Source organism: Hemitrygon akajei, chromosome 4, assembly GCF_048418815.1.
Source record: "Hemitrygon akajei chromosome 4, sHemAka1.3, whole genome shotgun sequence".
Classification (NCBI taxonomy): domain Eukaryota; kingdom Metazoa; phylum Chordata; class Chondrichthyes; order Myliobatiformes; family Dasyatidae; genus Hemitrygon; species Hemitrygon akajei.
Window position 1 is genome coordinate 38,438,381 of NC_133127.1, and position 18,516 is coordinate 38,456,896.

At 42.2% G+C, this 18,516-nt stretch overlaps 1 protein-coding gene across 5 annotated transcripts in view; it reads right to left on the bottom strand.

Annotated features, from left to right (window-relative positions):
• The window catches only part of dapp1 (dual adaptor of phosphotyrosine and 3-phosphoinositides), a 149,456-nt gene that overhangs the window by 60,381 nt on the left and 70,559 nt on the right, over nt 1–18,516 (bottom strand). Inside the window, exon 2 of one of the 5 annotated variants that reach the window (XM_073042395.1) lies at nt 17,990–18,049. The exons of the other annotated variants lie outside the window; for them this stretch is intronic. Within the exon in view, the coding sequence (XP_072898496.1) occupies nt 17,990–18,049 (60 nt within the window). The remainder of the gene's footprint in view (nt 1–17,989; nt 18,050–18,516) is intronic. 5 annotated transcript variants of the gene reach the window in all.

Sequence of the window (18,516 nt, forward strand, 5' to 3'; positions counted from 1 at the left end):
TTTATAGAGTACGCCCACAGAAAATGAATCTTAGGGTTGTATATGGTGACAAATACTGTATGGACTTTGATAATAAAATTTACTTTGAACTTTGGAAACATACCTTGGGGCAGTTTGGTTTATCCCATGAACCAAAGTACAAGTGTAAAACTGTTCTGTCTGCCATCCAGACATATTTCATCACACCAGTGCATTGAGGTAGTACATGGGAAAACTAACCGCATGCAAGACAAAGTGTTACTGTTAAAGAGAAGCAGCTCTTCTAATCATTAAGTGGAACATTTTATCAGGAATTCACTCGTTCTCGAAAACTATTCAGTCGTCTTATCACAGTGAGATAGAATGTGTCCTTGGACCTGTTGATACATGCTTTCAGGCTTTGTATCTTCTACGCAGTGACGGGGTGGGGGTGGTAGTGGAGAAAGAATATGCGGAATATGTGGGGCCGTTGGGTCTTTGATTCTTCTGGATGCATTACCCAGGAAACAAAACGTGCAGACAGAGTCCATGGAGGGAGGCTGGTTTCATGACGTGCTGAGCTATGCATCTGCCCAACTTTCTTGTGGACGCGGTTCAGAACAGCTGCCATACCATGTATCCAAATAGGTCACTTTCTAGGGTCCATCTATAAAAGCTGATGAGGGTCTAATACTCAATTTCTTTAGCCTCCTGAGGAAGTTGATCCACTAGTGAGCTCTTCTTGGTTGTGTTCTCTACATTGTGCTATGCTACTCTACGCTCCATGTTCCAAGGTATTCAACAAGGTGTCTCACAATAGATTCCCAGAAGAGCCCATGGCATTGGAAATAACATAGGGGCATAGCTGGAGGACTGGTTAACAGTCATGTAGCAGTGACAAGGAGTACAGAGATAATTTTCAAGTTTCTGACCAAGGAGATATGACAGGGATAAGTGCTGGATTCCCGGCTGTTTCCAATATACATTCATGACTTGGAGGAAGAAAACTAATGTAGAAAAGCCAAAAAAAACCCAGAAAGGCAAGTTGTGAGAGAGATACAGAGACTTTACAGGGAGATATTGATAGGTTGGCTGTGTAAGGGAAAGGTTGGTAAATGGAGTTTAATGTGGGAAAATGTAAAGCTGTTTACTTTGGGAGGAAGAGCAAAAGAAGTATGTTTAAATGAGGAATCACAGAAAGCAGCATACAGAGATGTGGGAGGTCCTTGCATATAGAGCATTGAAATAAGGCACAGATGTACAGCAGGTAATAGGAAGGGTACTAATCTGTCAAGAGGGGTGGAGTATGAAAATAGGGAAGTCAGTGCAACTGTGCAAGGCTCTAGTGAGACCACATCTAGAGAATGGTGAAATTAGAACTTCTCTGTAGGGACTGGAGCAGATTCGGAGCAGGTTTACTAGGATGACCCTGGGTACAGAATTGGGGGTTTAACAAGCTGGACTTTAGACTGAGAGCTGATATTACTAAAACACCAGATGAAGTGCCTAGACAAGGCAAGTGCTGAAAGCTTGTTTCTTCATGTTGTTCAGTCTGTCACTGGAGGGAATGGTCTCAGGATAAAGGGACAGTTACTGACGACAGTGAAAAGGATGTTTGAGTCTTTGGAACAAAGTCTCTCCATGCCCCAGAGAGCAGAAGGGGCAGAGTCTATTTACATAATTATGGCTGCGATAGGTTCCTAATCAATAATGGATCAATAATTGGGGTAAACGACAAAGTGATAACTGGTTTAATACAGTCACATGCACCGAGATACAGTAAAACTTCGGTTTGAGTGCCATCCATACAGATCACTCCAAAACATGCAGACAATGAATGTCAGGTATTTCATGATGTGATTGAATACTACGGCAATATCAAGGGGCCAAAAAGCCTCTCTCTGTTTCTACATTTTATGGCCTTCAATTCAAATACTGGCCAGGCTATAAATTATGATAAGATGGATCACACAATCTGCCTTGCTCTGATCCTGGCACCTTATTTTCTGCAGGTATTGCCCTTTATCTGTAACTATAATGCTTTATTTTGCATTCTGTTATTGTTTGTCCTTGTACTAATTCGATATACTGATATGGTGAAATTACCCATAGGGTGGACTGCATAAGAAAGTTTTTCACTGTATCTCAGAACAAGAAGATCAGAAGGGTAATCTATGCGTGGAGGCAAAAGAGATGGGCGAGGTCTTAAATGGATTTTTTTGCATCTTCATTTACTCAGGAAATGGGCACAGTCAATAGAAGTGAGGCAAAACAGCATCAAGGTCATGGACCCTGTACAGAATACAGAGGAGGTGGTATTTGCTGTCCTGAGGCAAATTAGTGCCTGACAAGGTGTTCCCACAGACCTGTCGGAGACAAGTGCAGAAATTGCAGGGACCCCAGCAGAGGTATTTAAGTCATCCTTAGTGACAGGTGGGGTACTGGAGGATTGGAGATAGCTAATGTTGTGCTGCTGTTTAAGAAGGGCTTAAAAAAAATAAACCAGGAAATTATAAGCCAGTGAGCCTGACATTAGTGGGAAAGTTATTGGAAGGTATTACAAGGGATTGGATATATGAGTATTTGGATAGACATGGAGTCAGCATGGCTTTGTGCGTGCTAGGTCGTGTCTAACCAATCTTAGAGTTTTGAGGAAGTTACTAGGAAAGAGGATGAAGGCAACACAGTGGATGTTGTCTACATGGATTTTAGCAAGACACTTAACAAAGTTCTGCATAGGAGGTTGATCAAGTAGGCATTCAAGATGAGGTAGTAGATTGGATTAGACATTGGCTTTGTGGAAGAGGTCAGAGAATGGTAGTTGATGATCACCTCTCTGGAGGCCACGGGAATTTGTGCTGGATCTGTCGGTGTTTGTCATCTATACTCAATGATCTGGATGATAATGCAATTGACTGGATCATCAAATTTGTGGATGACATCAAGTTTGGGGGCTATAGTGGACAATGAAGTAGTCTATCAAAGCTTGCAGCGGGTACTGGACTAGCTGGTGGAATTGGCTGAAAAATAGCAGATGGAATTTAATGCAGAGAAGTGTGAGGCGTTGCACTTTGAGAGGACCAACCAGGGTAGATCTTACACAGTGAACAGCAGAGCACTGGGGATTGTGGTAGAGCAAAGGGATCTGGGAATATAGGTCCATAATTTATTGAAAGTGGTTTCACAGGTAGATAAGGTTGTAAGGAAAGCTTTTGGCACATTGGTCATCATAAATCAATGTATTGAATTCAGGAGGTGGGTATTATGTTGAAGTTGTACAAGACATTGGTGAAGCCTAGTTTTGAGTATTGTGTGTAGTTTTGGTCATCAACCTACAGGAAAGATGCAAATAAGATTGAAAGTGTACAAAGAAAATTTGCAAGGATGTTGCCAGGACTGGAGGACTTGAGTTATAAGGAAAGATTGGACAGATTAGTACTTTATTCTTTGGAATGTAGAACACTGGAGGGAGATTTGATAGAGGTATACAAAGTTATAAGGGGTATATAGATAGGGTCAACACAAGCAGGCTTTTTCTGTTGAGGTTGCATGGGATTACAACTAGCAATTATGGATTAAGGGTGAAAGGTGAAAAGTTTCAGGGGAACAGGAGTGGAATCTTCTTCACTCCGAGGGTTGTGAGAGTGTAGAACGAGTGCCAATGCAAGTGGGGTGTGCAAGCTTTATTTCAATGTTTACAAGAAGTTTGGGTAGGTACGTGAATGGTAGGGGTATGGAGGGCTGTGATCTGGGTGCAGGTCAATGGAAGTAGGCAGATTAGATAGTTTGGCACAGACTAGATGGGCCAAAGGGCCTGTTTCTCTGCTGTACTCCTCTATGACTGTGCCTTGAAAGCTCCTGGACATTTGTTCCCCAGTCAACATCAGTAAACGATTAACAGGGCATTCTGACATAGCTGCTATGGGATTGTCATGTAGGGAAAGTGACCACTGCATTTCTCTCCATGAAGAGAGATTCTAAGCACTTACCCTTGACATTCAATGACATTAACATCAGTGAGTTCCCCACCATCAATGCTCTAGGGATTTTTGTTGAATAGTAACTCAACAGGACCAGACACAAGAGCAGTCAAGAGGCTAGGTATCTCGTGACTAGTGACTTACCATCAATTCCCCAGAGACTTTCATCATCTACAAGTCAAGACCGACTTGTCTTACAGATGACTGTCCTACAGATGTGGATGATTCTGTAGTTGACTGTTATGAAATTACCTGAATACATGCAACTTCAACTGTCTGTAGCCTTCCAGAGCCAATGCTGTATCCCAACTAACCCCCAAAACATTGACTCCTCCACCACCCTTCCACTACACAGTAGATGCAATGTGTTTGTTCATTTGCCATGTGCCATGTCGGATTACATGGTCAGTCATGGTCTTTCCATGACCCTGATTGTTCTTGGCAAACTTTTCTACAGAAGTGGTTTGCCATTGCCTTCTTCTGGACAGTGGCTTCACAAAATGGAAAGGTGTAGCACCTGCTTTGTAAAATCACCACCTCCCCCCCACCGCCGATCAGGATCACGTGAGGCTAAGAGAGCAGGTGGTGAATGGTCGAAAGACACATCAGAAGTCCTAATTTATGCAACCAATAACTCCTAGCAGACAATGCCTGAAGGGTACTGATAATAGCTCTTAATCAATAAACCTCCCTTAGTTTCATGTGATCCTGATCAGCTGGGGTGGGGTGGGGGCTAAGCAGATGCTACACCTTTCCCAAATGTGACCCGCAGGTTAGCAGATGGAAGCAGCACCTTCCACCTCCTTTGGTGGAGGCATATCCCCACTCCATCACAGTATATACCATCTACAAAATGCAATGCCGCTACTTGCCCAGGGTCTCCCAAACTTTCCACCTCTACCAGCCATAAGACAAGAGCAACAGGTGCGGTGGAATCTGTAGGTTCCCCTCCAACTCACACCACCATCACAATCTTACCACCAGTTCTTCATCCTCACTGAGCTGAAATCCTTGAACTCCCACCCCAACATCACCAATGAGCTTCTTCACCAGAAATGCACCACAGCAAGGTCAGTTACAGATGGTCAATCAATGTTGGTCTTCTCAAAGACCCTGTCACCTTCTCCACTTCTAACCTTCATCATCACCAATTTTAATTCTTCTACCATTAACAACTAAGCCTTTAACTATCAAAGCCCCAGTTCCCTTCCCAAACCTCTTGTATCTCTCAATGTTATTCACAATTCCTTAAGAGGCCATTCTGCCCATTAAATGGGCTAGCTTAGTCCTATTCCCCTATATCTTTTTTCTCCCACATGTCCATTAACTGCCCCGATTTTTCTGCAATCAACTTAAAACATGACCCACAGTGGCCAATTAACTTACCTGCTGGTCTTTGGGATGTGGATGGAAACTGGAGCACTTCAAGGAAAGCCACAAAGTTACTAGGGAACATGCAAATGCCACACAAACTGTGCTCGAGGTCAGGATTGAACCTGGGTCTTTGGAGACGTGTGGTAGGAGCACTGACCATTATATCACCCTACCCTCTTTCGCATGGTGCTCCTTAAAACCCACCTTAACCAGGCCTCTGGTCCCGTGTCCTAAAATATCAATCTATGTCAACATTTACTTTGCAAATACTCCAGTAATATTTTGTTAGTCTAAATGAAGTTCTTGTCTACTAAAATACAATAGTGACCACAGGCTAGAAGAGAAAGTCAGAGAGTAATACAGCATAGGAACATGCTGACTGAGCTATCCATTTTCAAGGGTTTGGCCTATTTCCCTCTAAATCTTTCCTATCAATATACTTACCCAATTATGTTTTAAATGTCTTTAATATACCTGCCTCAACTACTTCCTCCGGCAGCTCATTTCATGCACCCATCACCCCTGTGAATAAGTTGCTCTTCATGTCCCTGTTAAACATCTCTCCTCTCATCTTTACCCTGTCTATGCCCCTTATTATTTTATACATCTCTATAAGATTACAATACGGTCTCTGACATTCTAAGGGAATAAAGTCCTAACCTACCCAACCTTTCCCTATAACTAAATGATAAAAAAGATGGAGGGCTATGTCGGAGGGACAGGTTAGGTTGATCTTAGAGCAGGTTAAAAATTTGGTACAACATTGGGGGGCAAAGAGCCAATACTGCACTGTGCTGTTCTACTGTAGCGTATTTAATATTTCAGTAATATTTGAGTAATATTGCAAAACTATTGTTTGATTAAGGATTCTTATTCACTTAAATAATTCATTATGGGTTATATGTAAAAATATGTGAATTGCAGACATCATGACATCATACATGCACGCCTTGCTTAAAGTAAAAACAAAGTTAGATTCACATTCCAGATTCCTCTGCTTTCTCTCCAATTGGTTGTATGTTTTGGAGTTACTAAATATAACAGCCGTGAAGAGAACATTTGTAATGATCACTATTGACCTGCTGAAGTGCAGTTAGTTTTTTTTTTAAAAGCACAGCAAGACATTCAAGCTGAAAAGAAAACAAAATCATCATACACATTCTTCGGAAGGGACAGACATCGTTGAATTTTTTTTTAAAAGGCAGAAAATGGACAAATTTATGGGTTAAACAGTGAGTATAGGCTGAAAATAATCATAAATTTTTTTAAAAAGAGCAGAAATGATGGGCTATATCAGAAAGATTGATGTGTTTGATTGTGCAAAAGTTAACTGGATTTTGTACACCAGGAGACTCAAGAGCAGTATTTGAAAGCAAATGGAATAGCCAATGAGAAAGAGGTACCAATTTTGCTGAGTGCGCTGGGTTCAAAGCATACAGTCTGCTTAGAAGTTTGTCCGCTCCAATTAAACCAGCCAAATTGAGCACTGAATATATCGTGAAAGTAAAGTAGGAACATTTAAAACCAAAACTATTGTTAATTGCAGAACACTTCAGATTTCATAAACAGAATCAAAAGGGTGGGGAGTTTCTTTCTGTTGAATTGAAGTGATTCCATTGTCAGTTCAGTGATGGGCTTAATGAAGCACTGAGGAGATTGTTTAATTTGTGGAATCTTAAAAGAAAGCATTCAAAGTGACTCTTAATTGAAGCACAGCTTACATTGAAAAGAACAGTTGAAATTGCTGTATCAATGGAAACAGCAGACAGGGAAGCAATTGATTTGCGGTCAGGAACGTAAGTGAGCATAAACAAAATTGCAATGTTTAAACAGAAACCAGCCAGCCCAAACAAATTGTGTTACTGTTGTGGCAGAGACTTGCAGACCAATGCAGTTTTAAAGACAAAAATGCAACAAGTTAGAAAATGCAACAAAGTAGGACGCACACAAAGGGAATGTCGGGCAGCCAAAAATAAATGGAATGCACAGGGAAGAGATGAAGATTAAAAAGTCAAGTTGCAGTTTCAAAAACAGTACCAATCTGCATGTTGCTGATGAAAAATTTGATAGTGTTAAGTAATATAGGACTGAGTGGTCTTGAGATTTACATTGTGAAAACTAACCAGAAACAAGCAATATAGCTTACACCAGAAGTGAAGAGCAAATTAATTAAAATGGAATTGGACACTAGCTTTACTATTTCAGTTATTCCACAAAATGAGTTTGAACAGCATTTCAAAGATCTTGAACTGCAGATATCCAACTAAGAACTTGTATGGAGGAGAGGTAGTTCCTATGGGAATAACAAAGGAATTACAGTGAAATACAAACCAACAAGCCACTCTGGGCTTGTATGTTGTAAAAACAGGAGGGCTAGCATTGTGAGGCATGATGGCTGAAACAACTACAACCTGATCAAAGATCCATCCACTATTTGCATGCCACGTCCCCTGCAACAGAGTCAACTGAAAGTGAATTAAGAAGTTACTGGACGTTGCCACAGCAGTGTTCAAGGATGACATTGGAAAACTTCAGCATATCAAGGGTAAAATAGTGCTAAATTAAAACGACACACCCAAGTTATACAAAGCCCGTTCAGTTCCTTATACCATCTGTGATAACGTCGCCAGTGAGACAGTTCATAGGAAGGCTGAAAGAATTCTTTGCAAGTGTGACTGGAGCCCACGGCCAATGCCAGTGGTCTCAAAAGCAAAGACGAATAAGGTCACTATTAAACCAGTACTGAAAGTAGATCAATACCCTCTGTCCATGATAGAGGGTATTTAAGCAAACCTTTTCAGAGGAAAACACTTCAGCAAAGTGGACATAGCCGAGGCCTCCCTACAAATGAAGATGGAAGAAGAGTCTGAAGTTGTTCTCACCATAAGTACTCACAAAGGGCTTTATTGCTATAATAGGCTTATCTTTGGGGTAGCATCTGCACCTGCAGCAATGGATCAGGGGCTGCAAGACTGCCCAGGCACTCAGTGTTACCTGGATGACATCATTATTAATGGTAAAGATGATAAGGAACATCTCAAGACAGTGTTAAAAAGATTAGAAGGTTGTGGGCTCAGAGCATGACACACCAGGTGTGAATTGTTTAAACTAACCACTGTGGTCACACTATTGACACCATTACACAAATGTGCTGAGAAAATTCAAAATTCAAACCAAGACCACAGGATACATCGCAGTTGCAGTTATTTTTAAGATTTGTCAATTACTATAAGAGGTTCCTGCCAAACCTGACCACTGTGTGCCACCTCTTGAACTCATGACTGCAGATTGAGAAGAAATGGCAATGAACTAAGCAGTAAGAAAATTGTGGCATCAGACACCATTCAAAAGGTGGCGCGCATTATGATCCACATCGTCCATGCACTGTTTGGGATACCAACACCTGCAGAAGAAAGATGCCCAGAGCTGTCAGAACCACTTCCCGCATTCCCAGAGTCAACTCCTACAAACGCCACAGAGGAGGCTCTAGACCAGAGATAACTACACAACCATCAATCTCAATTGGCAAGCAGAGTGATGCCCCTCATCAGTAAAGATGTTATCCCACAAGAGTGAGAAAGCCTCCAATCTTTAGGCCTGAATGGGATAATATAAAATTTACTATGCTGTGAATGCTTATATTAGTAGTTGCTATATAAATTTAACATATATAATGTTGAAATGCTTTCTCTATTGAGTTGGAGTTTATAGCTAAGCAGGGAAGAGTGTTGTGTATTTAATATTCCAGTAATATTTGAGTAATATTGTAAACATATTGTTTTATTCAGCATTCCTGTTTGTTTAAATAACTCATTACAGATTTTATGTAAAAATAAGTGCGTTGCATACTTCATGACACCACCACGTCAAATGTGCACCTCACTTAAAGTAAAACTGAGGATCCTGGATTCCCTCGCTTTTCTTCCAATTGATTTTATGCTTTGGAATTATGAAACTTAGTACTACCTTCTATAATTAAAGCCTTTAAGTCCTGGCAAAAATCTCATAAATCATACTTTGCACTCCTTCCAGCTTAACTTCCCAAAAAGGGTTTTTTGAAAGAATTTAAAAATGCTTTTTAAAAGGGTATTGGAGGAATCCTACTCCTTCTCTGTTCACGCATAGACTTATCCATAACATACACATTCACAGCTCCCATCACCTGTGCTCATCAAGACGTTGATGTAAGAAGATTTTCTTCCCCCCCCCACCCCTCCCCCCATTAAGTGAGTTGCCATTGTCTATTTAAACAGGCATTTTTCCTGCACCGATTGCAAGCTCTAGCACTGGAAATCCCAAGATTTCGACAGGCGAAGCTCTCCTGTTGAACCCTTGCTTACCAGGTGTGCCAATTTCCCCCTTTGCTCTTGCAGCGCTGTCACATTGATGAGCAAACTACAGCTCCACCTGCCCCGCATCACACATGGTCACTGTGGCGCCTGCGGCCAGCTGGGACTTCAGGGGCTTTCAGTGCTGACTCATACAGATAATCAGTTAGATTTTCAGACAGTCTTCCTGGTTACAACATAACTTAGGAAATCTTTGTAAATGTCAATAAAATTTTTTAATCCCTCAAGGCTAGGAAGGGGCCTTAGTGGGCTGGCAATTTTTGTTTGACAGGGTTAAAAATGAGACAGGAGAGAGTACCATGATGAGGAAAAACAATGTCTTAGAAAGAAGCCTGAGACAACGTGTGAGCAGCCTTTACTATTTAAAAGACATATGTTAAGGCTTCACTAGACCTGTGACCTTTAATATGATATATATACCAATAGAACATATTGTCGACCCTCCTTATCCGTGCGGGATTGGTTCTGGAACACCCCGCAGATACCAAAAAATGCGGATGTTCAAGTCCCCTATTTAACCCGTCTTGGTGCGGTGGACTTTAGAACACAACGGAGTTCCAGACCTTATTTAACCGGTCTCATTGTGGTGGACTTTAGGACACAGCGGAGCTCCGGACCTTATTTAACCCGGCTCGGTGCGGTGGACAGAGAATTCAGGAGAACATCCTTTACGCAGAGTGGAGTGGATGTGAAATCTCCCCCACTGGGAAAGTCAAGGTTTAAGAGTAATATGGATGAAAAGAAAAAGTTATGAGTTAGAGGAGCTGAAGAGCAATAGAACTCTTCTGGAGTGGAAACATTGCACATGGCAGTTGGGCCAAATGGCCTGATTCTCTGTTGTAAATTGTCCATCATTCAATGGTTTTCAGTAGACTGAAATCTGCCTGCACTGCACTGTGTAGACATGAGTGGTATAGATTGTTCAATAATTATTGTGTTCTTAATGCTTCGTGTTACTTTTATTTCTGCATCAGATCTAGAGTAACAATCACTTTGCTCTCCTTTACACTGAAGAATGACAATGAACAATCTTGCATCTTCCTGGTTCAAGAACTTGCCAGTTTCCACCTCAAATCACCAGACACGTTTCCTGGTAGATAGCCTCATGAACAGTCTGCACTTTATGCAGTGTGGGGAAAGCACATGGGAGGGGTGCAGATTAAATAGCAACAAGCATTTCCTCACAGCCTATATTGCTTGAATCATATTTGGGTTTCTTCACTAGCAGAAACATGTTCTCCTTGTTTATTCCCTTCATAACTTTAAATACACTCCAAAACCCACAAGGAAACACAAAACGTCACAGCCTGCTCAATCTTTCCAAGTAAACTGTGCTCACTGTAACCACAGTTTGCTTCAGTGCCATTTTCAGACAAGAAACAAAAAAAAGAGGTTCCTGTGATTGCACAGGCCAAAAAACTGCTTACTTTCTCGGGCTAATATTTATCTTCAGCTATTGTTCCTCAAAAATAACTTCCCAGTCACTTGTTTTCTTTACTGTTTATGGGATCTTACTGTGTATGAATTGGCTGCATTGTTCCTACTGCTCTGTAAAGTGTACTCCATTTAAAGTGGAGGAAGATCAATTATCTTAAATATTGTTGAACTGTGCACAAAGGAGAGCTGCCACAAAGGAGCTGTTGAGCCCTGGGGTAGACCAGCCACGATCATATTAAATGGTGGAGCAGGTGAGAGGTCAAGTGGCCTATTTCTGTTTTTGTTTTCTTGTGGAAAACAAATTGGAACTTCCTAAGGTTCTGAAAAGATGACCAGTATTACTGGTCTTGGGGCAGGATGTCCAGACACATCCAACCCTGACGGATCAGGAGTGCCAGCCTCTGGACAAGCTGTCTCGACAAACCCAGCCCAAACCATGATTTTTGCTGCCACTCCCAGTGGACACTACACAGCCCAATGTATTCACACATTAGGAAAAATTTGAGTCTTTACCAAAGTGGTTTACCCAGTTGTAAATGTGCTCGCCAATCCATTTCAACTGGGGTAAAGAAAAATAAGGACGAAACCTTGGCCTTTATACTAGTGCAGGAACCTTCGATCCTTCCACTGAAGGCTCCAGAGTCAGAGAGCTACAACTCGCTGATTAAAAGGAAGATTTACCCTGACTTATCAAGTGACGAGCAGGGAACAAGAATGCAATCCTGCATCCAGATCAGTAAGGCTGTCTCCAGTGTAGACTGCTCCCACATAGCACCATTGTGTCAGCCTCCACACTATTCCGACTGCTTCTTCATAACTATCATTCCACTAATGCTTCCTACCACTGTTCTTAACTTACCTGCCCTTCTCCTGGGCGATTGTGTTAACACGACTACTTCATAAACACAAGAGATCCTGCAGATGCTGGAAATCCAGAGTAGCACAAACACAATGCTGGAGGAACACAGCACCTCCAGAAAGAAATAAACATTCGACAGATTGGGTCAAGACTCTTCATCAGGATTTGGCCCAAAACATTGACTGCCTATTCCTTTCCATAGATGCTGCCCACCTGCTGAGTTCCTCCAGCATTTTGTATGTGTTGCTCATCCTTCAGTTTTGAGGAGATGTATCCCAATGCTCAACTCAGCTCCCTTCCATCGACCTGTTATTGATTTCCAGTGCCTTTTCACCTTGTTACTATACATCACACCTGAGAAGACTGAGACCACAGATGTTGAGCACAGGACACGTATTTATCTGCCTCATCCACCAACTCATTCCATTTTTGCATCACCATAAATGAAGAGGTTACCTCTCAGGTCCCATTTCAATCTCTTCACTCAGCTTAAACTTATGCCCTCTAGTTTTTGGTTCCTTTTCCCTGGGAAAGAGAGACAACGTGCGCTCACCGTATCCATAACCCTCATGATTTTATAAACTCTAAGGTCTCCTACATTGTAAGGAATGCTGGCCAACCTCTTACAATAACTCAGGCCCTTTAGTCCTGACCATATTCTTGGAAATCTTCTTTTTACTCTTTCCAGCTTAAAGATGTATTTCCTCTAATGGAGTGAGCAAAACTACACACAATACTGCACATGCAGCCTCACCAACATCCTGTACAACTGCGACATAACATCCCAGCTCTTATCCTGAACACACTGACTAATGAAGGCCAGTATACCAAATGTCTTCTTCACAACCCTGTCTACCTGTGATGCTACTTATTGTAAACAATGCACTTTTAAGATATAGATTCAAATATATTACATGTACTTCAAAACATACAGTGAAACACATCATTTGCGTTAACTATCAACACAGCCAAGGGTATGCTGGGGGCTGCCTGCAAATATAACCATACAGCGCCAACACAGCATAACAACTCTGATGCACCATCAATAACTCTCGGAGACGTGAGGCGAGAGATAGGCTTTTATTAGCTGGAAGAGAGAGCACTATCAGCAGCAAGAGACCACCTCACAACATCCTGGAGACTGAGGGAGGAGCAGTGCCTCCAATCGCCTTTATACAGGGGTCTGTGGGAGGAGCCACAGGAGCAGTCAGCAGAGGGGCGTGTCCAGACAGCTATATGTAGTTCACCACAAACTCATAACACAGCACGCAGTAAAACAACAGCAAAATAAGCCCCGTTCCTCCTTCTCACCCACGCATATACAGTCCTCTACCCGAAGACATTCCATATTCCTTGGCCTCTAGCGGATTCAGATTAAGATGCATTGGGCCTTTGTCCACCCCAGTGGACTGCAGGAATTCACAGACCTAGAGCTCCGGCCAATGAGCCTAGAGTTCTGGACCTGTGATTCAATGCTTCTTTTTGTACTCTTCAATCACTCCCCAGTGTCCATCGTTTACTGTCCAAGCCCTCGGCTGTCTGGCTTCCCAAAATGCAACACTTTGCACTTGTACAAATTAAACAGTGTTTGCCAGCATTTTGTTCACCTATCTAGCTGATTGGGATCTGTTATGAGAAGATTTGACAGGACAGGGTTAATCCTTCAACACAGACAAAAGCAGGAAAATGTGTTTTATTTAGTGCTCAGTCATTACTAAATCCAAAAAGGAATTTGGGATAAACAACTGGTGGAAATCCCTCCCACACACGAATGAATGATAGAGGTAGCTTATGGGAAAACAAGATAACTAGAAGGGGGAAATGGTATTGTGGGTCAGGTTTAGAGAAGGGGAAGAGGGTTGGAATATTTTTATACACATCAACACCTTCACTGATCAGCTGGATGTCGATTCCTCTACAACAGAGCAACTAAGTGTAGATCTTGTACCTGGTGAGATCTTGCACACCCTCAGTTCAGTCTGCAAGGGTCACCCGGAACTTCCTCTTTCCTGTTACTATGCCCATCATCAAGGACATTCACAAGCGGCGTTGTCTAAAAAAGGTGACATCCGTCACCAAGAACCCTCTCCATCCAGAACATGCCCTCTTCTCGTTATTAGCATCAAGGAGGAGGTACAGGAGCCTAAGGACCACACTCAATTATCTAGGAACAACTTCTTCTCCTCCTCTATCAAATTTACAAATGGTCTACGTTACTCTTTTTTGCACTGATTACTTATTTTGTAATTTATAATCCTGCTGTTGCCTGTAACAAGTCTGTACGTTCTCCCCGTGACCGTGTGGGTTTCCTCCGGGTGCTCCAGTTCCCTCCCACAGTCCAAGGATGTATCAATTGGTAGGTTAATTGATCATTGCAAATTGTCCCGGGATTAGGCTACAGTTAAATTGGGGGTTGCTAGGTGGTGCGGCAGGAATAAACTTAAAATAAATCATTTTTTATGTCTTCACATGTTACTGCTCTTGTCAAGCACAAACTTAATGCCATACAAGCCTGTGACAATCAACCTGATTTTGATTCTGTCATACCAATCCCCATCTATGCCAGCAGTGGCTTCTGACTTTTACACTGTACCAGAGAAGCACAATACAAACTCAAGGAATGGCATCTCATCTTCTGATTACTGTCCCTAGGTCTCCACAATTAATTGAACAATTTCAGGTATGAATTGATATCAACTTGGACTGTTAACTCTATTCTCTCTCCCGACACTGTCAGAACTGCTGAGTATTTCCATCATATCCTTTACCTCAGCTATGGTATTTCATATTTCACTTTCCCCCATCATCTTCAGTCACAGCCATCTCTCAACACCCCACTAACGTCGCCTCTACCCTTCCCTCCTACAGAGTAAAGTGTGTTCGCTTTCTAACTTTTCCCACTTCTAATTGACGGCCATTGATTCTCCATGTGTTGCCTGACCCGATACTTCTAGCATTTTCAGTGTTAGTTACAGTAAATGAATAGTTGAGTCAAAGTGATAATTGCAACATAGGAGACACTCTTAACTAACCAGCAAGGAGACACAGAGGCAGCGGACTGGCTTTGCACGACTTTAGCTTCCAGTGGAGTTGGTGACTATATGGAAAGCTGTCCAGGCAAGTACAATAACAATACGTAAAAGACACCTGGGCAGATACAGTGTTAAGTTTTAAAGGGATATACTCAAATGGGACTAGCTTAGGTGTGCACCTTGGTCAGCATGGGTCAGTTGGGCTACAGGGCCTGTTCCCATACTTTGTTACGCTACGACTGTACGAAGGCTCCTGGAATGTGGGGGCAATACGTATAACGTGGATTCAGAATTGGTTAATGGACAGGGGACAAAAAAGGAACAATGGGCCCATCTGCTAGTCCCCCAGTGCTCACTGGGTTTTCCAAATGTACCTCCCGCAATACAGCCAGTGAGCGGGGGCTGGAGGCCTGATGCATTCCTGTGGAGGTGGAAGTCAGCAAGTAGGAAACAGACATTGATAAAAATGTTTCAGCTGCGAAGGAGTCAACAGGCATTGGGAGGAAAGTGTGGCACGGTGGAGTAGAGAATTAACTTTTAGAATATTGGAATAGACCTGGGGGGCGGCGGAAGCAGTTGGCCTCCTCCTGGTCCTACGTTATGCAAGTTGTGTTCTACTGTCTTTCTCATCGAACGGGCACATCCAAAGGCATTTATTGAGCCCAAAGCGGTACTCCACGGACAGTTTAACCAGCATCCCATAGAAAACTGCATCAAAACATCCAAATTTTTATACTGCGGATCACTTGCATTAAAAGGGTGATCCTAATTACTTGCACCTAAACATCAACTGTTCAGGAATTATGACCCAGCAGATCTCACTCCATTTAGTGGAGTCAAGTTTATTTTTATTTCACGTAGTATTGATGTTTTTAATCAAGTTACAGGTTTAATATATAGATTTTTAACTATCTTAAAAAGTCCATTTAAACATTATAGAATATCAACCATTTAAAAATGGTGAAAAAATATTTGAGAGCAGCAACTTGTGAAGGATGATGCCAGGAAATGCCTCAGGATCCACCACCTGAGGTCGAGTTTCCACTCACGTCAGGGCAGTGGAGGGAAAGCTTTCAACATCGTAGGCAAACGACGGGCTGAGCTGAGATCGAATACAACCCAGACCAACACGTCAGTTTTGGTTTGGCAAGAGAGGTTAAACAGTTTGGATTTGTATGTTCTGGGCTTCATTTTGGTTTTGGGGTTGTATACAAGATCCTGAGAGAGCTTGACAGGGAGGAAACTGAGAGGAGCAGTTCCAAAATGAGGGGCTGGTCATTTAAACTGAAGTGTATAATAATTTCATTTCATTGAGGTGCTCTCCGAATCTCTACTCCAGAGAGGAGTCTAGATCAGAAGGGTATTTAATGTGGAGGCAGATACTATATGAAACCTTGGGGAATTGAATGATTTGAGAATTTGGCACAGAAGAGGAGTTGAGGCCAGTACAGATGAGCCAAGATCATGTGGAGTAGTAGGACAGGCTTGAAGAGCTGAGGGGCCAAGCTCTGCTTCTATTTTGTTGTATTCAGGTGTAACTGGAGGAGTATCTAAAGATGCCAGCAAGCTTCAACAAGTCACACTCTGCATCAATGAGTCTGATAGATAGTGTACGATGTACTTACACATGGTGCAAAGGTGGGTGGAAAAGCAGGCCATGAGGTGGGAGCAGGTTAGATTTAAATTCAGGTATACTTATCAAATATACATCAAAATATAGAGTGAAACGTGTTGTTTGCATCAACAACCCCAACACACCCAAGGATGCGCCGGGGGCCGCCCACAAGTGGCTCACGGTGTTCAGAGGGAGAGAACTGACTCCAAGAATACAAGGATAAATATTATCACTTTCTTTTGTACAACAGAAAAGAAGATTTTTCCCCCCCTAAAGAGGAGATTGCTAAGAAGTGTTCTAAGAGAGCTGGGGTGTCCTTCCACACAACTCCGCAAAAGTTAAACTGCAAGTTCAGCTGTCAGTTATTGAGGCATGTGTAAACCTTTAGAGCAACGTTAGAGTACTAAAGCAAAGACTTACTACAATTATTAAAGGCTTTGGAAAGAGTGCACCTGCAATTGTGACGACCATTTCGCCACCCTTCTCAAATAATAGATTTGCCCTGGAGGGAGCTGGATTAAGACCGGTATGGTTCTGGGGAATGGGGATGGTATAATAAGTGATTGGGAACACTGGATCTTTATCCGTATATGGGTGAAACATTTTAAGCCAGGGGCTTGGCAAGAGATTCTACAACCAAATAGTCATAAGGAGTCATTTGCTTAGGATACTCTTTCATTCAAGACATTGAGACCTTTTGGAAAAACTTTTGGCACCAGGTGAATGGGTTAGTGATAGAGGTCAGCGGACTTCATGAAACCAATTGGCGGATCTGGAGGGCAAAGCAAGAGGCAAATAATGAACGATACAACTGAGTGTTAGAGTGGAGGGCAGGAGCCAAGCGCTCGTGCTTCACAATGACACCCAGCACATCAAAGTGGTCAGGAATCTGTAAACAGGCGGCACAGTTAGTGCAGCCTTACAACACCAGGTTCAATTCCTGCCTCTGTCTGAAAGAGTTTGTACATTCTCCCCGTGACTGTGTGGGTTTCCTCCCAGATTGCAAAAAGGCGTACAGGTTATGGTTAGGAAGTTGTGGGCATGCTATACCATGTAGGCACTGGAAGGCTTACCACACACTTGCAGGCTGCCCCCAACATATCCTCAGACCATGCTGGTCATGACACGAATTACACATTTTACTGTATGTTTCACTAAACATGACAAATAAAGGTAATCTTTAAATACAACAAATATAATTTAAGAATAGGCTTTGATTTCTACGCAGAAGTGGCACATGATACCTTGCAAGGGAACTGAGAAACTGGGTTACTTTTAAATTGCACTTGGGTAATTTTAAATCAGTGATTAGAATTGCTGCAGGCCAATTGGCAGGCAAAACTAAAATGCCGCAGATGTCAGAAAACTGAAATAAACAGACTTGCCAGCGTTTCCAGTCGGAAATAACTGCCTCTATTTCTCTGCACAGATGCTGCACGATATTTCTGGAATTAAAGCCAAACATTCGAGGTTTTAAAAAAAATTGTCGGATGGTTAATCTCTTTCCCTTGTTGGGAAAGATTAAGCGTTAATTAAACAGTTGGATAACGGCAGGTCAAAATGAAAAGGTGACGGCTCCTTTACAATTAAATATTCTCCGAGTTGACATCCCTCTCTCCTCTGGCCAGAAGGACTCTACCAACTATCTCATCAAAACGATTAATAGGCATGATCCCAAAAGCAGAATACTGTAGGTTAGAAGTCTCGGATAACCCCCGGGTTTTCAGCCTGAAACTTGGACTTTAAAAATAAGTGCAAATGAAGATAAAAGTACAAACGATGGAAATAAAACAACTAATAAAAAAGAGAAAATGCGATAGATAGGTACTCAGCCGGTCAGATCTCATCTGTGGGAAGAGAAACAGGTTAACGTTGCAGGTCCAGACACTTCAGTAGAACTTAAGCTTGTGCA